The 24,440-nt window shown below is 46.2% G+C and overlaps 2 protein-coding genes across 3 annotated transcripts in view; one reads left to right on the plus strand and one right to left on the minus strand.

The window, feature by feature from the left end:
- Nucleotides 1-18,717, minus strand: part of LOC149331788 (neprilysin-1-like) — a 189,526-nt gene extending 170,809 nt beyond the window's left edge. The window contains exons 1-8 of one of the 2 annotated variants that reach the window (XM_089556879.1): nt 18,548-18,717; nt 16,298-16,457; nt 13,406-13,504; nt 9,911-10,222; nt 6,687-6,884; nt 4,951-5,180; nt 2,271-2,414; nt 433-812 (exon numbers count right to left, since the gene is read on the minus strand). In XM_089556879.1, coding sequence (XP_089413005.1) covers nt 462-812; nt 2,271-2,414; nt 4,951-5,180; nt 6,687-6,884; nt 9,911-10,222; nt 13,406-13,504; nt 16,298-16,427 — 1,464 coding nt within the window. In that variant the 5' untranslated portion in view covers nt 16,428-16,457; nt 18,548-18,717 and the 3' untranslated portion in view covers nt 433-461. Of the gene's footprint in view, nt 1-432; nt 813-2,270; nt 2,415-4,950; nt 5,181-6,686; nt 6,885-9,910; nt 10,223-13,405; nt 13,505-16,297; nt 16,458-18,547 lie in introns of those variants that run through there. The other variant, XM_089556877.1, reaches the window with a different exon arrangement.
- The window catches only part of LOC149331785 (uncharacterized), a 297,794-nt gene that overhangs the window by 224,481 nt on the left and 48,873 nt on the right, over nt 1-24,440 (plus strand). The gene's annotated exons all lie outside the window — the stretch shown is intronic.

The raw sequence follows: 24,440 nt of genomic DNA on the forward strand, positions 1-24,440 counted from the left end.
TATGGCGGTAAGCACTGAAAAATTTGATGATGCTCGTCCAGGCTGCCGTTTAAAGGTTCTTGGAATGCTTCCTTCAAAGCTTTGGTATCTATGGACGATTGCTTTGCACCTTTGTCAATAATGAAAATAAAAGAAGTTAGTATTCATAACTCGACTTGCTTATTATACTTTTATTTTGCGAAAACCTTCGGATGCGTCAGCTTTAGTTTCTTTTTTAATGTTACCTTACCCAAGTGAAAAACACTCTTTAAAGCTTAGGGGTAAATTGTAATCAATAAATATCACATCTTACAAGCACATTACAAACGTCATTATTAGAAAGTACCGAAAACTATACTAAAAGAATGAAGATTAATCCGTTTTTACTTTAACGATAAAAATGCAGAAAAAGCAATTCGTTTATGTAATTTTCGACTACAATTAACTCGGGTCGCTACGGCGTTTGTTCCAGTCTCGAGACTTTACCAGAAGCTGCATTTCTTAACGGGGTTCATCGGGTCACCCCGTTTACAAGAGAACGCCTCGGCGAACTGGGGCATGTTCCTCAAGGGCACGATGCAGCGCGACCGGCTGTGCCAGTATCGTCCACCTGGCGAACGCCGAGTTCCTGGAACTGTGGCGCACCGCTTGAGACAGTGCGAAACAAAGAAAATCTGCTCGGCCGTGAGGTCGACGTCTGGCAAGGTCTCGCTGCGCTCGGCGTCCGGAAGACTCCGATAGGCGGCGTAAGCTAGCTGGATGCCCACGAAGTCAACGAACCCTTCAGAGTCGGTCCTCGAGTCCAGAGTTCTATCCCTTGATTCAGATTCAGCCTGCACGTTGAAATCATATTCTGTAAGCACTGACAGCGAGAACCACACCTACCAGCGCACAACATCCTGATGGTAGTTATTTCAAAGGAACAAAGCATTGATCGGCTTCGTTGACTCAAAGCGTGAACACAGCGGCCGCACGCACAGACGCTCAAAGCCGACAGCAAGACAAGCTGACAGTTGTGTCCTAATACTTGCCCAGAACCGATATCGAGCATTGAGCAAAAATTTTTTTTTTCATTGCAGACAAGAAGCTCCAAACACGTAGCGGGAAAAATCCTGGGCGCCTGCTTGCGTATGAACATTGAAGTATAGCGTAAGGAGCAGAGTCTGCGATCTTTGGTCGTGCTCGATATTGTACAGTGGCCGAAAGTCTCCACGATGGCCGAGTCGCTAGCGAAGCTAATGGCTCCGCTTTCAGTCACGTGGGTCGAAACTGCTCATATAATAATCAACCCGTGACTCGATCAAGCAAACGTTATAGTCAAGACTGACGTGGTGCAATGCGCCGCAGGGAAAATAGATGAACGCGTGAACTACAAGATCTATCCACCTCAGTGAGTTTTTGTTCGCCCTGCAGACTTCGTCGCCGATATAACGTGTCATTCATGGCACTGACAAATGCTGAACTCATTAACTCCAGCTAATAACAAGTCGAAGCACTTCAACTCTGTGGTGCGTTCGCGAGTGCCGCCTTTGAAGTTATTGCTTTTTAAGGAAAGAATGGTTTAAGCTAGTTTAAGCTATAATTAAATGCAACTTGAAGAAGAAAACAGTGCAATCATAAGCATAAAAACATTGCACCGATATTTATTACGTGACGGAACAGACCAGTGATGACAGAATTTGATAGTAGGACATCGCTTGGACTTGTACTACCTGTTTTTTTTTTTTTTAACGAACGCTACATTGGCCACGAACTTGCGATTTCGCTGTGGCGGTGCTCCGAGGAGGCACAGAGACCAACCTTGAGCCGTTGCCTAGCAACCGCCGCAGCTGGCGGACGCCGCGCGCTCGTCGCGCCATCTGGCATGACGTTACACCGCGCGCATCGCCGTGGAGCCGCCGCCGCCGTTTGGTATGACGTCACACCGCTTGCCTCGCCGTTGCGCTCACCTCCGCTCGCCTCGCCAGCTGTATCGCATGCCTAATAACATGTCGGAGGATTGAAAAGGAGAGCTCGCGTGCGCCGCAACTACAGTTGAGGCGGCAGTATGGACGGCGACTTAGCTTTCGCTACCTATATCCTGCATAGCCGAGCTAAGCCACTGCCAATTTGTTTCATCGCCTTTTGAGCTACTGCAACATTTTCAATAAACCAAAAAAAACTTCTCCACATTTTTGTGCCTGGAAAGTAACTGCTATGCGGCCTTTTGATGTAAAATGGCTTTGGCGTCTCCCCCCTCAAAAACATTATCTCAAACGCGCGCACGTTGAACGTCCAGGCTGGTTACGTACCTGAATGTAAGACGATCGGAGGCACAGCAGTTTCGATGTGTACAGCTGCTTCGTCGGAGTGTTCTCCAAGTTGACTGGTTTAAACCGGGTGTTCACTAGTATGTGATACGCGTCAAAGGCGTGCATCAGTTCATGGCCAGCAATCTGCGAACGTCGCAGAATGGACAGCCAATCAAACACCTACTTCGAAAACGAAAAGGAACAGAGGCTGCCATGTGATCAAATGCTAGCATCATCATTATCATTATCATCATCATCATCAGCCTGACTAAGCCCACTGCAGGGCAAAGGCCTCTCCCATGTCTCTCCAACTAACCCTGTCCTTCGCCAGTTGCGGCCACAGTATTCCCACAAATTTCTTAATCTCATCCGCCCACCTAACTTTCTGCAGCACCCTGCTACGCTTGCCTTCTCTTGGAATCGACTCCGTTACCCTTAAGGACCAGCGGTTATCTTGCCTGTGCATTACATGCCTGCCTAAGCCCACTTCTTCCTCTTGATTTGGACTAGGGTGTCATTAACCCGAGTCATTAAATGCTAGATAAACGATAAAATGGCCGCCTATCACAACACGGATCATTACTTACAGCGTTCAATCTCGCCGAAGGGCAGTTGAGGTACGTGTATATGAGATCCCTACTGAAAGTTTCCATAATGCGGGCCACATAATTCCATATATTTCCATATGAATTATATGGAGTCAGTATGAAGTGTATAGTGTCGGTGTAGACTTTATAGAAAGCGCGTATCGAAACTAAAACGGACTCCATATGAGGTCATGCACATGTTGCGGAAGTTCAATAGAAATTTTATGAAAAACTTAGACTCCATACAGAATGCATATGAACGTCTATATATTGGTCCATATCATATTGACTCTATATTCTAATTATTTCTAATGAGTGAGCCGTAATAATATTTCAGAAAGGATGCTGGTTTTCGTAATGTTAGCGTGAAAGAAATGAGGTCTCAGGGCCCTGCTTTCTGTGAGTGGCGATGCTGGATACAATGTCAAGCGAAAGTTAACGGGACACAAGGAGACATTTTCAAAGAAAGGCATCCTTTAAGAAACAACGAAACTGTGGCATTGAGACATATCGTTGTTAGAAGTAACCAGGCTGCATGACTGGGGAAAAACCGGAATGACAGCAGTGACGCTCTCTATTCGCCATCCTTCGACACCAGGGAGAATATCCTATATGACAGGAACATGCGCCTAAGCTATCTTTATCGGATGATGATGTCTCTCCGTAGAGGGAGAAGCGGTAAGACCAGCCTGGTTGCATTTGGCAATAACGATACCATCTGTACGCCTACTAGCAGTCGTCGTTGCTCTTGCGCTATACTATACTACTATTCGTTTACACTATTCTATACATGTAGAGGTGTATATAAAGCAATCAGAATGCGCGCCTGCGTGCTTTAAGGGTTGCTAGCGTTTCAGTCTCCTCGTCGTCACTAAAGTAGTGGCTGTTTTGAGCATATGCTATTGATCCGGCACAGCTGGAACATACTTTTGGAAGGCTTGGATGAAATAGTGACATCGGATAATTGGCTTCGGGCTTCTACATTTTCTGCAAATGTACTGGTGCACTGAAGACGTTTCTTCGATGGCCGCATATAATTTGTGTTGACGTCTTCCACACGCGCAACCAACATTGTCGTAGAACGTCGAAAGACAGACGCTGTTTCCCACACGCACCATGGTTACGAAGAATTCATGGACAACAGAGATATTTTTTTTCTCTTTCAGCTGATTAATGATAGGCAAGATTCCACATCAGAACGGCCCCACTGTTCTGAGCAACGATGCTAGCGCAATTTCAGTCAGCGATAGTTCAAAACAACCTGTCCAGCTGCCGAGGATAACGACCAGAACGCCTACCGCAACGACCTCAAGCATGTGTAGACTGCACAACAGGCCTTTTAGTACGAAAGCACACATACGTTCACCAACACCGACCAAGCATCTTGTCACCGTACGTACAGTCTGTGCCAGAAGTAACCAGGCTGCATGGTTTACTTCTCATTCGTATAGTAGAGCCCTCATGGCTTCCCTAAAGATCATCAAGTTCTTTGAAGGTGAGGACAGGGGTTCTCCTTACCATACAGAGATTCTGAGCTTGAGAGCTGGCATAATAGCTTTAGTATACGACGGAGAAGCAAACCGTGCAGCCTGGTTACTTTGGAAAGTCTGTACGTACCACCTTGCGCCATTGCCTAAGAACCAGGGCTACTGCCCGACCTTACCCAAGTTACTCGGGTAAGCTCGGGCAAGTTCGGGCAAGTTCGGGCAAGTTCGGAGGAGCGCTCGGGAAGAGCAACTTGGGCCGCCCAAGCCCCACCGGTGGCAGCGGCTTCCATCGCAGGGCAGTGACGCATCCCTTAACCGCTGCACCAAGAGTGGTATGAGGACTCTCAGGGACGTATGACTGTAAAATTGAGAATGACCAGTTCCGCATATATGGGCATTAACTCATTACCGCCATCACTAATATCTCAATGCCTTAACGCGAAGCTTAAGTGTCTCCTCCAATATTTTTTAACTTTGGGATTGTTGCATTGCTGCTGCCGATTTCAGTTTTTTTTCGTTTTCACGTTTTCTCGTGATTCTCTCGGGCTGTGCGGTCTGCTGTCAGGATCTGAATGTCTATGACGTCACATGCACGTGCAAACGTACCTGTCCAATACCAGCATAGTTGACCGCTGCCGGAGCACCGTGGATGAACACCGGCGGCTGTAGCATGGCGCCCATGATGCGCACAAGTTTCCCCCGTTGTTCGTAGTAAGCGTTCACGATGGCTGGGTCGAAGTGAGAGCTGAAATCCTTCCAGTATGCGTTCACCGTCGAGATACGCAGCGCGACCAGGTAAGGAGCCGTGAAGTTCCCGCCAACATCCGGGAGGTCCTCTGCACCACCGTCGACCATCAAAGTACCACTCATTCAGCTGTAGATAAGCTTAGCAACAAATGTTTTCTGTGTACATTAGTAAAACAAGAATATAGCACGAATACAGAGCGGAAGTAGTGAATGTTTGGGTTGTTAGTCCCGCGTCTGAGTTGTTTTTGTTCGGAGAAGATCCTAGCAGCGTTGAGGCCGATCGTTGTATCTCTATGCCCGAGCTACAGCCTATGAATCCGTCGCTATCCATTAACTCAGTCCCAACCGATTGGCCTAGCTCAGTCAGAGCTAGAGCTATGGTGATCTCTTCCGCTGACTGTGTTGTGTCTGTGTGCGCAATGACGCACCACTGATTTTCCTTCGGCGTTCGCTACTGTTACCGTCAGCGCGTTTTCCTCCTTTCAGTATTCGGACGCGTTCACAAGAGATCATTACAAATCAGTTAAAAATGGCTGGTAGCATATAATCCCGGTCATCAGCCTGACTACGCCCACTGCAAGACAAATGCCTCTCCCATGTCTTTCCAATTAACCCAGTCTTTTACCAGCTCGGCCAACGTATCCCCGCAAACTTCTTAATCTTATCCGCCCACTTAACCTTCTGCCGCACCCTGCTACGCTTGCCTTCTCTTGGAATTCACTCCGTTACCCTTAAGGATAAGCGGTTATCTTCCCTTCGCATTGAATTACGTCACACACATTATGTCTATTTGGCGTGTGGTCGCATTCACATAAGCGGACTCAATGCTGGCAGTGAAAAGGTGTTTCGCAGTCTCTATTCGGATTTTAGAAAGAAAATATTTCCAAATGCGGCGACACATTCGCGCGCTGTGCATTGTGCATAGTCTTCTTCATAAACTAATACTACTATCAAACTAACACTCACACTTTAGCTATGCGGCGGTAGTGACTGAAAGATGTGCGCTGCATGTGTTGGCGTGGACTACGTTGTGGCATAAACACTGCACTAGAGCAATAAGCGTTGGCGTTGAACACACTGCTGCAGAAACGAGGCGCTGGAGCATACCCAAGGAGCACAGGTGGCCCAATATTGCCAATGGATGGTTGCAATCTTGTCCATTGCAGGACGGCATTTGCTAATCAGTTTCTAATACTGGTCCAATAATCTGTGGTGCTTGGAAAGGCCTCCGGCGCACATTTGAAAAATTAGTTTTGAAGATAAAAAAGTGGAAAACCTGCATAATCGCCCTTTAAGACACGTGGCGGTGGTGTCCACTTGAAAAAGCTCTGCTTTCGCACAATATTCCGTACTTAGGGATGCTAAACCAGCCAATTTTTCCTTTTTGGCGCAGGAATGGGGAAGAGGCGTAATGTTTAAGTAAGCTGGTTGTACAAGCCCTAGTAGTTGATTTACTCAACTAAACTGTTAGTCGCCTCAAAATTGGGACAATCAGTAGAAGAATTACTCCCGAGTAAAAGTACCCCAGCCATGGTTCAACGGATCAACGCAAAGCGTCACAGAAACAAAGGAGACGCGGGTCACAAGACACTCACGGAAGAAGCCTTCAAGTAGTGATTCCGTGCCGACTGCTTCCGGGAAGGCCAGCATAACCTTCAGCAGCTGGGCCTTCTCAAATATCGCGCACCACGTTTGGCCCTGGATCCACTCGGTGTTGTTGAGCTTCTCCATAAGTGTTCGCTTCACATTCCCAGCCAGCCGACTGAGGGAAGCCAGCGCTGAAGGCGGCAGGTCTGAGGTGGAGCAGGCCCGTAGAAGTGACACAGAGCATGCGGAAGGTGTCATGCAAACAGAATAGAGGAACACGTAGCAGGGTGGGATCTTCACTGCCAGCTACCTTAAAAAAATTAAGGAAGTCCCAGTGCCGAATTTTGAAGTCAAGGTTTTCTAATTTTACTGCAGATAAACGCAACTCAAGAAGCAAGCGGCTTTTCCCCATCTAAGGACACACTTCCAGCCAATGGCGTCGGCCGATTTTCATGAGCCTGCTAGAGTGACAATGCAGGGTGGCGGCTATCCCGGCCATGGAAGGAGGAGCCAATCCCTTTCATCTGCCGCTCCCTGCATTGTCATGAGAATCGGCTCATGAGAATCTGCCGATGCCATTGGCTGGAATAGGGACCTTTGACGGGGAAAGCCACTTCATTCCTGTGTTGTGTCCGGCCATAGCTCTAGTATTCTATTATTTTGTGGCTAATCGCAAATATTCAACTCAGGCTATAAGCTGTGAAATGCAATGTGGCTGTTTATTGCGATCAGTTATCGTCAAACGATGAGGAGTGACTTAAAAGGGATGCATAGCATTTGCTCTATGTTTAAAACACACTATGCTCATGGGATGAACGAATTTCGTCTGCCTAACGACGGTTGGACACCGACTAGTTGCTGCAGCCCGTCGAGTTTGCCGCCATTGAGCTCCACTAAAGGCAATCTGGAAAGGAAGCCCCAAAATATGACAAACCCGCAAGTGACCGTCCGCTCATGCATGTTGAAATAAGCGAGGTCATACGACCGCCTATTAATACCGTTACTCACAACCTACTTCCGTTCTGTTTGAAGAGCAATGGGGCAGTAACCATTACGACTACGGCGGAGGCTAACTCCAAACTCGAGTCAGTTACGTTTTCATGTGTTCTTCCGCTCTTTGTGTCTAAACGGAGCGAAATGAAATCCAGACCCGGCGTTTATTCGGAATCGGGCCTGTGTGCCACATGTTTGAGCCAAATTACTGCCGTCTGGAGCGATTCCACCCTACCAGACAAAGAAGCATGAGAACAGTGATTCCGGCCAGAAATGAATAAACGCTTTATATTGAGAGCAGCTTTACGTTCAAGCTTCCAGGCGACAGGCGTAAGTCATATCCAACAGTTCTGGACAAAAGTATTGTTTAGAGCGAAAAAGTTTATGCCCGCAATTTTTTGTACCTTGTAAGATTTCACTATAACAATGAATATACTTGCAAATTTCCCGTCTTCAGGCTTGCATTTTTTTTCCTATTAACACTTTTTCTACGGACAAAAGCGACCCCCGTTAGCTTTTCTATCGGGATCTTATTTGCTCGACGTGATCGAAGCAAACACCTCAAAAGAAAGATTTGGCTACATGTTGGATTAATGAACCATTACTTTCAATATTTCCATAGCTGTACCTTACACGTTGCTAATATGTATTTTTTGTCCAAAAATTTTGGAAATGACAGCTTGTGGGTCAGGAGCATTGTTCTGTGGCCTTCGCAGAATATGAGAGCTGAGCTAGAAGTGGGATTCTTTGACGTCATCCGCACTCGAGTGCCCTGTCTCGGCTCCCGCCCGCTTAGTCAAGAATTTTTCTTTATATCTTCGGCAAATTTTCTGCTATCATAAATTAAGTTATAATTAAGTGACAACTATAATTAAAAATAATTGATAAAGTGTAGATATATGCTGTCCGATCATGTAGTTATCCTGGTTACGCAGTGTTTCCGAGAACTAGCCACAAATGCCTATTTTTTTTGCATTTTTCGCATGGATCATAGATTCCTCATTCAGCCAATCTTTCTCAGTCCGCCTGCAAGTGAAATGTTTGTTAACTGTTCTTTTTTTAATATAAAGACACAACACAAAGACCATGAATGAACACAACGATATGTCTAATTCGGTAAAAGAAAGGGAAAGATAGGGAGCGATACAAGAGCCGTGAGACAATTAAGACTGGACCAAAGAGGAGATCAAGGAATTTTTTGTGACAATACATGACACATACAAAGCAATGCGGTGTAGCTGAGGAGTGCTTCAGCGCACATATCAGAAATTAAGTCTTCTTCAAACTCACGTGGAATTCGAGAGGGCGCTCGAGAATGGTTATCCTTTCTCAATTACTTGAGACTGTGGCAACTTCTTGAATGACTCAAGATTCAGTACTACAAGTAACCTTTTTTTTGTTGTTGCGAAAGCAACACTACGCTAGGTGTGAGCGATTTCGCGGAGCCCCGGAGAGCCCCAACTGCGCATGCGCAAGGAGCTAGTGACATCAGAGCAGCGCGGAGCCGCCGCCGGCACCTCCCCTGCGCGGGTGACTCAGAGGTGCCGTCGCCGCTGCGCCAGCAGTGCATTCTCCAGGAGGAGTGACGTCACACGGCGCACAGCTGCGGCGCTGGGGCCACCGCCGACTCCTCCGCTACGCGGGTGACTCAGAGGTGCTGCTGCGGTTGCGACTGCCGCGCCGCTGCTCCCGACATTCTACTAGGGATGGCCATTGGTCAAACTACAGCCAATTTTCTTTACTTGCCTGGGGTTAGTGATTCCAACTTTGCGCTTTCATATGCTATCAGTTCACTGGTGGAGACCATGTCATTATCTATCCTTTGCCTATCACTTCACACTGTTATACACTGAACTAAGCTAAGACATGATGGGGACTAGGCGTGTAAAGCATACCACGTGACTGAGTTTAGCACCTCAAGCACCACAAGCAATCGTTCCAATATTGGGAATGAATGGATTCACTCTGGTCTTTTATAGGACAGGCCTTAGCCAATATGATTCCGATATTGGACCGATTACATGTGTTCCTTGAGACAGAACAAACCGCAACTCACAAAGCAGGATGAACAGGAGGGAAAAAAGCATCATGAACTACCGCGACGTTCGGTGCATACTTCTGAAGGAACAGAGTATGTATTACCAACTAGCCCAACAACAAGTGTTGTTCGGTACATGCAACAAAATCCACACATTCTCCTAATTTCTCTGGAACAATAAAAGATCTTTTTCATACTAACAGGTGCTGAAGTAGCGCTGGGAGACAGCCAGGGGCATTACGCGGACGGTATTTTCGTAGCACAAATCCGTGACGGCGTCTTCGTGGTCTCGAAATATCCTCCGAGCCTCTGCGTTCATCAACTGGCTGTTGGAAAGCGGAAGGAGCTGGTGAAGGAGGCTCCAGGAAATCAGAAGCCGAGAATCATTGCGGGCCATGCGTTCTCGGTCTAGCAGCAGCATCACGACTGTCGTTGCGTTGTCTCGCACCAGAACGTTGTTCTTCGGCTTGAACCTGTTGGACGTGGCTTGCCCGATCTGGTGCACCCATTCATCTAGAAGAGGCCAACACATGTGCTTTCATTAGTACTCAAGTGAAGTGAAGTGAAAAACATTTATTGTCCAACAGAATGAGACTACCTCATCCAGACCTCCCCTGTCCTATACCCTCAGTTGAGGGAGGAGGATCAGGAGAGATCCGGCCGCGTGGGGCAGTCGCGTCAGATGCTGGCCACGATCTCTTGTATCCCGGCGGCCTCTTCAGCCAGTCGGACGGCGGTGAGCTGGAGCTCAGGGTCCGAGCTCCGGAGCAAGGTCTCCCAGGCGTCTCTACAATTAATGTTGTTTGCCCTGCCTGGGGATTGGCTACACTCCCATATTATGTGGTCGAGGGACCCTCTCGCCCCGCACTTCTTGCATTTATCGTCCTCTATTTCTGGAATCATATGTTTGCATAGAATTGGGTGTGGGTAGATATCTGTTTGTAGACGCCGCCACGCCACCGCCTGTTGATTGTTGAGTGTTATGCTTGGCGGGGGAAAGTACCTGAGATGTTGTCTGTAATATTCTGTAACTTCCTGACAGGAGATTAGTCGCCCTTCTCTCCCGCGATCTGCGAGCGGTGGACCGTCGTGTGTAGTACTGAAAAACCCTGGTCCTCTGACCATAGTGAAGCAAACACTTTATATACACCGGTATTTCAAGACAAACATGCACTAATGACGCAAGGACCAGCCCGCTGCGGTGGCTTGGAGGATAGGCCGCTCAGTTGCTGAGTCGGAGAAGCGCCTTCATTTATTAGATGCTAGCTTTGCGCAAAAAGCGGCCATGTACTGCGCTGTGTCTCTGCACTTGAAGAGATTCCAAGTGAACCAAAGTGTTCCGGATTCCTCCACTACCGCATCCGTCTTAGGAAAATTGCAAAATGCGTTTTCTGGGGAAGGAAATGGCGCAGTATTTGTCTCACATATACCGGTGGACACCTGAACCGCGCCGTAAGGAAAGAGATAAAGGAGGGACTGAGGGAAGAAAGGAAGGAAGAGGTGCCGTAGTGGAGGGCTCCGGAATAATTACGACCACCCGGGGATCTTCAACGTGCACTGACATCGCACAGCACACGGGCCCCTTTTTGCGTTTTGCCCCAATCGAAACGCTGCCGCCGCGGTCGGGTTCGAGCCCGGGTACTGCAAAGCGGAAAGTTGGGCAAGTTGGATAACGTTCATGATGTAAAAAATAGCGCACAGGGAACACACGGGACGGAAAGTAAACTGCCCGGGTACTGCGGCTCAGTAGGCGAGCGCCCTAACCACTCAGCCACCGCGGCGGGTGTGCGTTGTGGGCACATCGGGTTGGCAACCCCGGAATTTGTAATTTGATCTCAAGGAACCACATCAACAGGAACCGCATCATCTTCTTCATGCATCAAGTTCGTTCGCACACTAACGATCACAGCCGAAGCTAAGCGAGGATGAAGTTTTTCTTAGGGGACAACCACCCTGCGTTATTTAACATGCCCCTGACGTCCCACAGCACAATGGCGTTCATGCGCTTCGACTTTTAAAAAATGCAGCTGCCACGACCTAAGTTTTGGAATCGCTTTAAGAGCCGAAACACTTCTTGCTCCCGAAGCCACTCAGTTTTCTTATATTTAATTTCTTCAGTCGTTACCAAAGGGTGGCATAGTCAAACATTTCTAATTAAAGAAGAAAAAAATCGAGAAGCGTTGAATTCCGTGCTCAACACCGACAATTGTGTCAATATGATGCCTAACCAGAGATGTTACGTGTCTCTTGGATTGAACTGACGAATTCAAACATTGAAAGTTTGTAGATGTATACTGCATAAAGATCTGACATTAAAGGACCTCTTAAGGACCTAACGACTTTAAAAAGTGCCCAGTTAGATCCCCCATCACTACGACGGAAACGCTCTGATTTATCTCTGTTTGATAAACTTAATCATCACGATCGTTGGCACAATGATTCATTTCAGTCGCCCCCCGTCGTCTTGATTCGCCGAGATAGCCCTTACAAAGTACAACGATCGGCATGTCACTCGGCTCATTACGCACAATCATTCATGCCCAGAGCGATAGTTGACTGGAATGGCCTACCATGAGATATTGCTACTGAAGTTCACGTCAATCAATTTCATCAGGTGTTGCGTACTCGTTATCAGAATGGAACGCCTCTGTGCTTTCCCACTTTGTTATTCTTGTTCAGGACGAGTCGAACATCTTTTGCCGTCTATTTCAATACTGTTTTGAAATTTTTCTTGTTTAGTGTTGCCTTTAGTATTCTGAACACCAGGTTTTTCAATTTTTTTCACTTTGTTCTCAACTTGTACAATCTCGCTTTTGTGCGAACTTTCATCCCACTTCTAATATCGACATTTGCGTATTTGCGGTGTTTTTTACTGTTTGCTGCATTTTTTTCTGAGAACTTGCCATTATTGCGCTTTGTGTCCCCCCCCCCCCCATGTAATACCCTCTCCCTGAGAGCCTTTAGGGTTTGATTGTAAAACATTTTATTAACCGGAAAGAGCTTGGCGCTACGAGGTCGCGTTAAGTGGTCGAGAGTACATAGCCCTCGACGACTTCCTCAGCCCACTCCATAGCCAGAACTTGCGTTCTGAGGTAAGAGCTAGCCAGCACGGTCTCCCACCGCTCGAGAGAACGAGAGGTAACTAGATCACCCGGAGGTGGCTCTATTTTGCAATCCCATAGGGTATGATTATAGTTGGCTCATTGGCCGCAGTGTTTACAGTTCGCATTGTAATGATCAGGATAAATGTCGCCGAGGAGGGATGGGATGCGTATCGATCTCGTCTGTAGACGACGTCATGTAGCCACTTGTTCTTTAGCCAGGCTCCTATGTTGAGGGGCGAAACTTCTCTCTAGTTTAAAATGATTGGTTAGATCATGGCATGTGGCCTTTAGGTGATTTGAATAAATAAATAAATAAATAAATAAATAAATAAATAAATAAATAAATAAATAAATAAATAAATAAATAAATAAATAAATAAATAAATAAATAAATAAATAAATAAATAAATAAATAAATAAATAAATAAATAAATAAATAAATAAATAAATAAATAAATAAATAAATAAATAAATAAATAAATAAATAAATAAATAAATAAATAAATAAATAAATAAATAAATAAATAAATAAATTATTGACCTGCAGCGTACGTTAACAACGGCAAGTAATAAACTGTGAACGAGAACGTACCATTTGAAACAAAACCCAGCGTGAAGATTCCGAGGATCCCCACAGTTCCAAGCGTGGGCCTGCTTCTAAGCTTCCCGAGAGTTCTAAAATGCTCCAGCACTGCAGGAAAAGAAGCACGAGGGCGCCTTGTACTTTCAGAGAGAGTGGCACTGCACCAACCTGCGAAACACTTCTGACAGGCTCTGGCTTACTGTGCCAGCAGGAAAGAGAGGAAACGAACCACAAACCACTTCATATTTGCTCGCAAGACCAAGAGTGTAAGTTTTGAAAACAAAGCGCGAAAAGTAACTTTGCAAAGTGCGCATGCATACGCTTGCACACAGTTGTCAGTCAGACATCGAGGGCCGAATCCTGTGCGTGTATCTAAAGAGGCAGAGTTGCTCTGAACCTGATGAAACACACAAGGCCTCTAAAGGACGTCACACAACCTTAAAACGTTGCTAAGAAAAAAAGAGCGAAAAAATAAAGTCCCTAAAAACCTCCTTTTGGTTTGCGCATGCGCGAAGAAGCCTCAAAGCTCAGAGTTGAGAGCGCCGGTAATGCTCTGTTTGTGTATACTCCGAGAAGCTATGCGCACGTAGCTAAGGCGATGGAAGAGGCGCGTGCAGAAGTTTGAAAAACGCATTCTTGACGTGAACAAAAGTAGATTGATCGTTGCCCTTTTGCAAGCTGGTCCATAATGTTGTAAATGCCACCTCGTGATTCTATCCATTTATGAGGCTTCTAATGTAGTGAAGAGCTGCGTATTCAAAGGTGAACCAACCGTCTCAGTTTTTGATGTGTCTGATCCTGTTGACGAAAACAGAGTGGATGTTGAATGTCAAACCCAATATTGTCTTTAGCGCAACTGACGGGGGCAGCAAGGACAACCCAACTTAGTGATGTAGTCTTCCTTGCTGTGACCCCGTCTGTGCAGCTGTAGGCATAAATTGCTGGAACCAATTCGCTTAGCAAGTTTTCGTGCCAAACAAATAGAGTGGCTGTGCGTTCAAAGATAGTTTTCCTTGTTCAAGAGATCGTGGCATACGAGGATCTGCGACTCGGAATCAACATATTGGTTATCGCTTCCACACCATTAAAAAAAAAACTAGTAAATTATTTTTGAGCAACAAGCGCACCTCCTGTTTATTAAAAAGCAGTAACGGATCACTTAACCAAACATATAAGTATGGTCATGTATTTTATTTGGTCTCCTTGACAAGGTGAAGTACGTCAGAGCACCTAATTGGAGTAGGTTAATCCCAGAGGAAGCAGCTTCATATTGGTTGACTGCACAGCCGTCGATGAATACGCTGAAGTGCAGCTATTAAACGCTACTAACTTGAAAAGTATTCCATTTTGGATGTGCCAATCACCGGTAACCGCTCGAGCAAACAGCGAGTACCGACTGTTCCCATTGTGTGCCATTCACGATAAGTTCGCGTGTAATTAAGTAGCAAGGACAAAGCGGACTGTTTCGGTGCACGAAGAGGCTTTCACTTTCGTCACAGCCACTTTAAAAAGTTAACCACCTGCACTGAAGGTTTCCACTGAAAATGCGGCACATTGACTCCACAGATAAAAAGCAGGAACCAAATCAGCCATCAACGGTGCAGCACTTTCTATTTCCTGGCTTCTAAATCGCCGCAGCATTTGCTGCAGAAACGGCGCACCATTGAACACGCAGGCTTTCTGATGCTTGTCAAGCATCAGTCTTCATTCGCGGCTAAAACACTGGACTGTTTCGGCAGGCGCCCTAATCCACTACCGGTAGAGGCAAAAGCCTTCTCCAAAGCGGGAAAATATTTATTTATTTATTTATTTCAAGATACCCCTAAAGGCCCTCTTCACGAGGGTATTACATAGGGGGTGGTAAAAATTTCAACTTGAATACATAGAAGGAACATTAACATGAGTAACAGGGCAAAAAAAGAAGCAAGAAAAGAGCAATAACTGGTAGTCAGCAAGAATCGAAATGTGGCGGAACAACAAGACACAAAATGAACAAAATAAAAAAACAAGAAAAGAAAACACAAAGATAAAATCAACGGAACAAACAGAACGAAAAGCAAAACTCGAACACATTGCGGTGAGCAGAACAGAACTAGAAGAAAACTACACATGGCTTTGATTTTTTAAAAGTTCATGAAATGATGTCGCATTCGTTTCAGTTGCGATTGTGTAAGGCAGCCGGTTCCAATCAATAATGGTTTTGGGTATGAATGATTTAGCATAACTTGAAGTGCGACATGTGATGCGTTTGATTTTGAAAGGATGGTCACGGCGTGGAAACACTGCTGAGGGTAAGTGAAAGAAATCGTCGTGAAGCAACGGATGATGGTAAATTTTGTGAAAAAGAGTTAAGCGAGCCAGTTTACGACGATGGGAAAGGCTGTCAAGTCCAGCACGAGCTTTTAAAGCCGTGCTGGACTTGATGGCATGCTTTTAACCCTATAGAACGCGCACATTTCAGCAGCAGTTTCCTCACAAGACTACAAGCTGAGCTGCTGAGACTCTAGGTGCCAGTTCGCCTTCGTAACAATGAAGGCCACCCTATTCGTTAAAAACCTACAATTCTTACATGGCCGCGCAGAGCTTGCATTGAATACATGAGATTATATGCTGGAGCAGATTACCTACTCTGTTTAGGCCAGCTTGCAAGAATGAGAATCTGAAGAACGCAAAGTACGTTGCAGAACGACAAATAATCCTTTCACAGAACACGAGGGCTTTTAAGCGAAACCACTCGCAATCCATTTTTGTAGCGGCTCCTGTGCGTTTAGCGCTCGACCGGTACGTTTCCCACCAATACTTTCCGCTATTATACTCTTGTCTGCACGACCTACTCTGTCGTGCTTAGGAGTTTTTCGGCATAATTTACACCACTGCAAAAAACAACGCGGGTCTACCCACCAACCAGCTCCGCACGGATGATGCGCTCGACGATTGGCGCGGCGTCCAAGTTTGCGTCGTAAATCGCCAAATATTTCATGTAGAATTCGTTTAAGGTCTGCCCGCTGTACTGCTTGTGCGATGTCTCCATCCAATCCTTGTCCGCTGTGTTTAACGTAATCTGCGGCAGCGTAGAGGCTTCAAATCAGACGCCTATTCGAAGACTAATGTCTCCGTTAGCAGAAGAATAACAAATAGCAAAAGAAGATTACGGACCACGAGTAGCAGTGAACGCGACAGCATTGCCGTTTCCTGCCTAAAAACAAAATCAAGCCCATTTCCTCGGTCGTTGGATGAAGCAGGTAAAAATGCCGTCAGAACTACGCAGCTGAGTTTGATCCTGAAGAAAACCCTGTGTTACAGCCAAAGCTGATGCTCTTACCGCATTAAACTCCCTATTTCATGCACAGTTCTCACATACGAAGAATGTCAACTAGGAGAGCTTTGAATTGACATCTGATGATAAATTCCTGCTATCACAATAGAATAAAAGCTAATGGTATGTTACTTCTGTGGAAAAGTTATGGGCTGAAGTATGCAGGACTAACTCGAAGTATCTACCACGTGTAAATTTGACGAAATGATGCCCTCATTGAAGTATGAGAAAATCCTGGAGATAAAATGCTTGCGATAAGCATTATCACTTTTGCAGAAGTGGTCTGTTGCGTGCTTAGACAAGTTCTTGCGTAATAGTGACTTTATATTTTATATTTCTCTTCAGAAACATGCTATCGGTTTTTCGAAGGGCACCAATCAGATTGACCAAGTAATTTTTTTCTACCTGACAGCGATTTATGAAGTGTTTAAAAGCTCCGATAGTAGCAAAGCTCATCTGTTTTTGATAGTGGCACTGAGCCATTTTTAAAACTTCAAAGCCGTGCGACACATGGCGGACGCAAAATTAACTAAATGCGCTCGTCGCCAATTTCGGTAATCCTTCCCCGCCTATCTACAGACGTTGTGCACAGTTTCGACCCTAAGGCGTTCCCTCGTATGCTTGTCATAGGGTGTTTGAACCAATGTTTTAAGCCCACAGTTTTGGTCAGGCAAGGTAGCAGTTGCCGTCACCTTCCAGAGATTTGAAACACTGCGAATGCGTACGAGCCACATAGCGCGGCCATGAACGAAACCATTTGGCCTGTTTACTTTTGTGAAAGGCTGTACTTTCATCCGGCATATGTAAGCAAGTGTTATAACCAGTGGCTTGTACAAGGACCGTAACGTCAAACAGCGCAGCGAAAGCTTTTAACTTAACCGATTGTTTGATAGTTTAATCGATTGATTCCCTCAGCAGCCAACATTTTCAGGAATGTTTCACCTCTCAGGATAATTCATATACTTATTGGTTAACGTTAACTTAGTCTGCATGCTGCCTCCGTCGCAGTTTATTCATGCGCCAACCCTCTATACAAGGAGGAGCTGCACACTGTAAATGCTGTCGAAATTCTCAAAGGTCCCAATCATCATTATGCCAATCATTAACTTAACCAGAAGCAACTCAAAGATCAACGCGCATCGAAGGTGAACCTTAGGCAACTGCTCCGACTAAGTTTGGTTTACTGGGGTTTAACGTCCCAAACCGACTGAGGCTATGAAGGGTGCCGTAGTGAAAAGCTCCGGGAATTTCGGCCACCTGGGGTTCTTGAACGTGCACTGACATCGCACAGAACACGGGCCTCTAGAATTCTGCCTCCATCGAATTTCAGCCGTCGCGGCCGGGATCGAACCCACGTCTTTCGGGCCAGCAGCCGAGCGCCGCAACCACTTAGACAACGCCTCCGATTAGGACCTCGTGCTAATGCACCATTGGCTGTTGGTAACTTGTTTACAACGTGTGCCAGTTTAAAGCCTGTCAGTAAAGAACAGCACTTCGTGGCCCTTTTTCTCAAGAACATCAACTTCTCAAAGATCTTTACGAATGAAATTTGATAAGCACATCATTCCTAGTCTTAACATTTTATTACACTCTTCTCGCTTGCCAATTCTCCACCGAGGATATAATAGTTTTTTTTCTTATGCTAACACCAATTAACAACTCTAGTTATTTCCGACTCTGTTGAAAAATATCACCCAAGAGTGATTCCTCCAGCGATTGACATCTTCTCAAGCTCGCGATAACAATTGATATCCCACAAAATAAGGCAATGCATCATGTGTGATTAGAATACGGTGCTTTCTCAGTGTTCCCGGGGGTGTCAAGGAGGTACGTACTTGTATTATCTTGTCCTTAGAGGGACCAATGATGGTGCCGAAATTGACGAAGGTCGGAAAGCCATACACGAAGCTTAGGTAAAGCAGCCGTCGCAAGATATCGAAGTTCGGGTCGTCCTCATTGCTGGAGATGTCGAGGCTGAGTTCAGACAGAAACGTTTTCACCGCACCCATCTGTACTCGATAAAACAATAAAAACGCGCCTGGTGTAAGCAACGGCGAAAGTGAAGTTATTCTGCCGCTGTTTTGATTACCGCAAGCGTAGCACTTCAGTGCGAAGCATTCTTACATTAACGGTACCTTCATCCTCCAGAACGGTCTTTTACATGCTAAGGAAATATTTCCCCGCGTTGTATGCGTTAAGCTCTGGAATGTGATTGTTATAAGCTTCGCAGATCATGGGAACGAAAGAAAGAGATACCCCCGACTCGTTTGAATTATAAACGAATGATTCGGCTCCACACTGGTACCAAAGGCCCGATGATTTTAAGAAGTTGGGTTTTTATTACTGTGTATTACAATATTGCTTACATTTATTTATCCCCGTCTACGACCATCATCGATAGAAATTTTTTCTCAGACCTAAGAGCCATTCCATTAGTTGCTTAGTTTATTGGTTTATTCGGGTTTAACGTCCCAAATCAACTCAGGCTATGAGGGCCATTCCATTCATCGGCATGGTGTTTATGTAGTTACCTCCATTCATGTTTCTTGCATTCTAGCGTATTAAAACATGCAAAAAATCTGTTCTCAGTAAAAAAATTTTACCCTCGATATACAACACTGTCTGAGCGACAGCGGCGTGGTCAATTTCTCACCGGTCAGTACAGTGGGCATGAGAATTATTACACAGAATTGCTTATAAAACAGTCTACTTGAATCAATGTCATAGCATGCAGCAGTGAGCCATACACTCGGCTTCTCGCGAATGATTGTGATATTTACTGAGTGATCACTAGTTCTGCAGGCGCGATTGCTTTACAAACATACCTAGATATGACAGCTTTGCAAATGAACCTAGATTGACTTATTTCCAAGTGCAAGTCTTTGATAAGGTGAATTCCCTTTTTTCTGCCTTTCTCAAACTTGGCCAAGTGATCGAACGAGCTTCTAGTGTCAAAGATCTGGGAGCCATATTTGGTAAAAGTCTGACCAGCAAGGCTCAATGAAAATACATTACTATCAAAGAGATCAGAAACGTTGACCTCCTGAATTGTCTATCTCTGGCAAATGTCGACACGAAACTTCGCGCATATTACTCCGATCACCCTTAAAACACTCTCAGGCATTAAGGAACCGGGACATTACTAATCTTGCTAATACACATATGAACGAAGCCAACAGGATTTCAAACCAAGGCATGGGGACGTTTTAAAATTTCACTGTATCATCATCATCATAATCATCGGCCTGACTGCGCCCACTGCGGGGCAAAGGCCTCTCGCATGTCTCTCCAATTAACCCTGCCTTTTGCCAGCTGCGGCCACCCCGCAAACTTCTCGATTTCATCCGCCCACCTAACTTTCTGCCGCCCCCTGCTGCGCTTGCCTTCTCTTGGAATTCACTCCGTTGTCCTTAAGGACCAAGGGTTATTTTGCCTTCGCATTACATGCCCTGCCCAAGCCCACTTCTTCCTCTTGATTTCGACTAGGATGCCATTATAATAACCCGCGTTTGTTCGCTCACCCACTCCACCCACTTTCGATCTCTTAACGTTACACCTATAATTTTTTATTGCGAAAGCAATACTGCTTGCACTTTTCTGCCATCGATGGAGGTTCATCCTTTGCTCCGGCGGAGCTGCGGCGCGCTTGGCTAGTAACCATGCGACCAATTAAAGGGATCGTATAGTGATGCAACAAGTAAGTGGGAATGAGTTAAGTTAATTGCTTAATTTACCCAACTAGCCTAATTAATCTTTATAATCAGGCTAGATAAATAAATAAAACCGAGTAGGAAATTGGTCGAGTTCGGGAACCGAACCCGGGTCTCTGGAGTGCGAGACGAGCATGCTGCCACTCCGCCATGCCTGCTCGATGGTTTGGAATGAACAAAGGCGCGTCTAGTGAATACGGTGCGTTCGTTCACTCCCATCTTCCTCCTTTCCCGTTACGACAATGTTCAGGTGTCCACCGAGGTATGCGAGACAGATAATTTCCTTTTCTCAAAAACCAATTTACCGACGAGCAAAGCGTAGAACCGAACGGGCGATGGCATTCTGTGGACTCCCTGGTAGCGTTGCAAGACGCTGTCGCGTTTTGCTCCAGGTGAAGTTTAACATCTTAAATGTGAGGGCTGTGCGGTCGCCCTGAGACCTTGCACGGTCCAAACAGTCCACATCAGTGACACAAGCAGCAACACTGCGCTTAAGGCTTTCGCCTCACCGCACTTTAGGTCAACAAAGTGCCCCCCCCCCCCCCCTGAATTTTTTTTCCATAGCTCGCTGCGTTCTGCTTAGCTTAAGCTGAATCCTCTTTGTTAGCCTCTGATAAGCGGCAAATTTGAAAGGTGATAATTTTGTAGATGTAGTATAATGGCGCAGTGGGTAAGGAAGCAAACGCGCGTTAACCACACCCTCGTCAAAATGAAGAAGAATTGGGCTTGGGCAGGTCATGTAATGAGAAGGCAAGATAACCATCGGAATTAAAGGTGCCGAACTAAATTCAAAGACAAGACCAGCATAGCAGGGGGCAAAAAATGAAGTTGGGAGGTGAGATTAGGAATCTTACGCGGATAAGGTTGGGGGTTTGGGTTATGGGGTTTAACGTCCCAAAGCGACTAAGGCTATGAGAGACGCCGTAGTGGAGGGCTCCGGAAATTTCGACCACCTGGGGTTCTTTAGCGTGCACTGACATCGCACAGTAAACGGGCCTCTAGAATTTCTCCTCCAAAGAAATTCCAGCCGCCGCGGCCGGGATCGAACCCGCGTCTTTCGGGTCAGCAGCCGAGCACCATAAACACTGAGCCACCGCGGCGGCTGCGCGGATAAGGTGGCTTCAGTTGGTACAGGACGTGGGTAATTGGAGGAGCACGGGAGAGTTATTTGTCTTGCATTGTACGTAATCAGGCTAATGTAGATGATGATGCTGAGGATAAAAGACAACGACATACAGCTGGCGGTATTTTAACTCTCGCACCGCATGCCACATAACGGTGCGGTAACAACTGCCCATCATTTCACGTACTGTCGAGTATATTTGTGTTGCATTTAGCCTAATGTAGAAACCGAATGAGACCTGTCGAGCTTTGAGAGTAGCCACATCATAAAGTGAGTTCACTATCACACGGGTCATTTTATTCATAGTGTCATCGGTACACTGTAGCTGTGTCGTCTCGACAGGGAATTTTATATTGTGCGTCATGCTCTAATCTTGCCATCCTGAGAAGACCTGTGTTTGAGAACTGCCTGTTTCCTTGAAGTTAGCAGTTCAGATCGTTCTAAGTGGCACGGTTATTATTGTGCTACACTTAACCTATCACATGCGGACGATAGCAGCGGCGATGGATTCAGCCACGCAAGAGTAGTCAAACAAACGATCCTGAACTCGGTACAGGCCAAATTGATGTCCAGAACGCTGCAGCCCTCCTTTCCAACAGATCTATAGGCTCGAAGCTCTCCTGGAAGCACCTGCGAAGACGTACCATCGGGAGCAAAAGTAAGAGACCTCCCCTCCAACTTCCGACCCGTGCCCCTCTGCATGGGGGCGCCAATTGACAAAGCACTTATGGTGTTGGAACGATCCCACTGAGCCAGTCTCGACACCAGGATTGTATTGTAAGGTGGCGCCCCCACGCAGAGTGGCACGTGCCAGAACTTGCAGGGAAAGTCTCTTACTTTTGCCCCCGATGGCACTTAAAGGAATACTGAACCAAACTTTTGGAGCCGCTCTTTTACATGTAAACAAGAGCTTGACTGCTAAAATTGACAAGTGCGACAAGGATTTCAGCGAAAAAAGGCGGACAGCGCACTTTTTTCGCTATTTATTGCCGTATCGTTGCCCCTGGCGGCCGCCTGTGGAAGCTGTGACTAGACGTCATAAGACCCACGCGCCCACTGTTCCAGCAGGAGCACGATTGCCATCGCTACTCGTGGGTTTTGCCAGTTTTGCGTCGGCAGCGTCGGAGATTGGGAGCCTTATTGCTTGGTCTACCAAATCTGCAGTGCGACATCGCGCTTCGAGTGACGCGACCGGTTGCCTGTCAGTCGATCGAGGGTGCATGACCTCACGCTCTTCACCTCGCGCCGGCCTGGAGGGCTTGACGCGCGCTCATAAAACATCGAAAATAAAGCCATCCGCAGAAAAATATGCGGAGTAACTACCACATTTCGGTGTAATCAGATTCCGAGAATCTATTTTCAGCATTTTTGTTCAACTTTAAGATTTTGCGTCAGTATCCCTTTAATGCGGCACATGTACTAAGAACTCTAGATTTGCCATGCCTCTCCATGGACCGATACCCGAATGAGCTTAAAGCGACAACGCTGTCATAATGTGAGTGCCTGCTTATTCAGTGCTGGTTTGAAGAGTCAATGTTGGCCTCTTAGGAGATCCGGTTTTCGCGCAACTAGGTGTAATGAAAGTAGCTCTCACTATGAAGTGCTCGCCCCTCAGTGGGACGAAAAACGTGAGTTCTGTGACGTTGGGTGTGAAATGACTTCTGTACGTAAAACACATCGTTCGCGTGAAATAACATCATCATCATCACGTGACCAGCTGCACCGATGTGAGTCAAGAAACAGCGTGATGCAGAATAAGGACGTAAGGGTAACAGACACTGATATTCTAGATAGCGCTGTTCATCTCACTGGCATATTAAGTGTTCTGAGCTTCTGTTCTCCCAGACGCGGTGACATCGGAATTTGTTGAGCTCTGCGCACGCGTATCAAGATGTTCCGTGATTGCGTGAAGACGCCACAACTGCAACCGCTTGAAGCCGAAGCCAGGGTTGCATGAATGGTGGGCTAGGTGGTTCAGATACCGCGTTTTCTCTAAAGCCGTAACACACAGCCACAGACCTCTGGTATAGCATAAGGTGAAGCTCGAGGTAAGTCAGAACGTGGAAGTTTTTAATTACCGCTAGACATCAATGCGGACACAGTTACATACATGTTGCTATCAAGTATAGCAATTAGAGCAATTATTTTGAGCTTTTGAACTTAAAAAGGATGTCCTGTCAAGCATTGAAAGATCGTTTCACATCATGTCGACCTTAATGTGCCCCTACCTCGGATCTGCTAGGGTCGGATGCGAGGTCGATGCACGCACGATACAGGCCGGCCGCTTTCTCCGCAGGTTTCTGGAATCTGGGTGGGATGTCCATGGTTGCCAGCATTCGTTTGATGGCTTTTTGTGTGAGTCTTTCCAGCTTAGAAAAGGAAAAGAGCAGCAGTAGTAATTAGCTGTCAAGATTACGTTTATTTAAGCTAAGTTAGCTCATTAGTGGATGTCAATTGTTGGTACTTTTTCAGGTGAAGGTAGGTATCTCATCCGCTCACCTAACTTTCTCCCACCCCCTGCTACGCTTGCCTTCTCCCTTCTCTTGGAATCCACTCCGTTACCCTTAAGGACCAGCGGTTATCTTGACTTCGCATTGCATGCCGTGCTCGCACTCTCGCCATACCCTGCTTCTTCCACAGACATCATCCTCTGATTTAGGATTTTCCTCTTTTATAGGCACCTTGCCCCTCCCCCTGTAACCACTTTCCGGATGGCTACCCTTGTAACCATCTTCTGGTAATGCGTTCCTACGATCTTCCCATAATGCCCCCTTTCGTGGTAACTCTCATCTTCCTTCCAGGGTAAATGGTCTCCGGGGGTGGTTTCTGCGGTAGCCGGTGGCCAGCTGGGCCTTCTTACTCTCGCCGTGCCCCTTTCCTTCTAGGGCAACCATT

This window comes from Amblyomma mixtum, chromosome 8, assembly GCF_055824585.1.
Source record: "Amblyomma mixtum isolate Tamu chromosome 8, ASM5582458v1, whole genome shotgun sequence".
Classification (NCBI taxonomy): Eukaryota; Metazoa; Arthropoda; class Arachnida; order Ixodida; family Ixodidae; genus Amblyomma; species Amblyomma mixtum.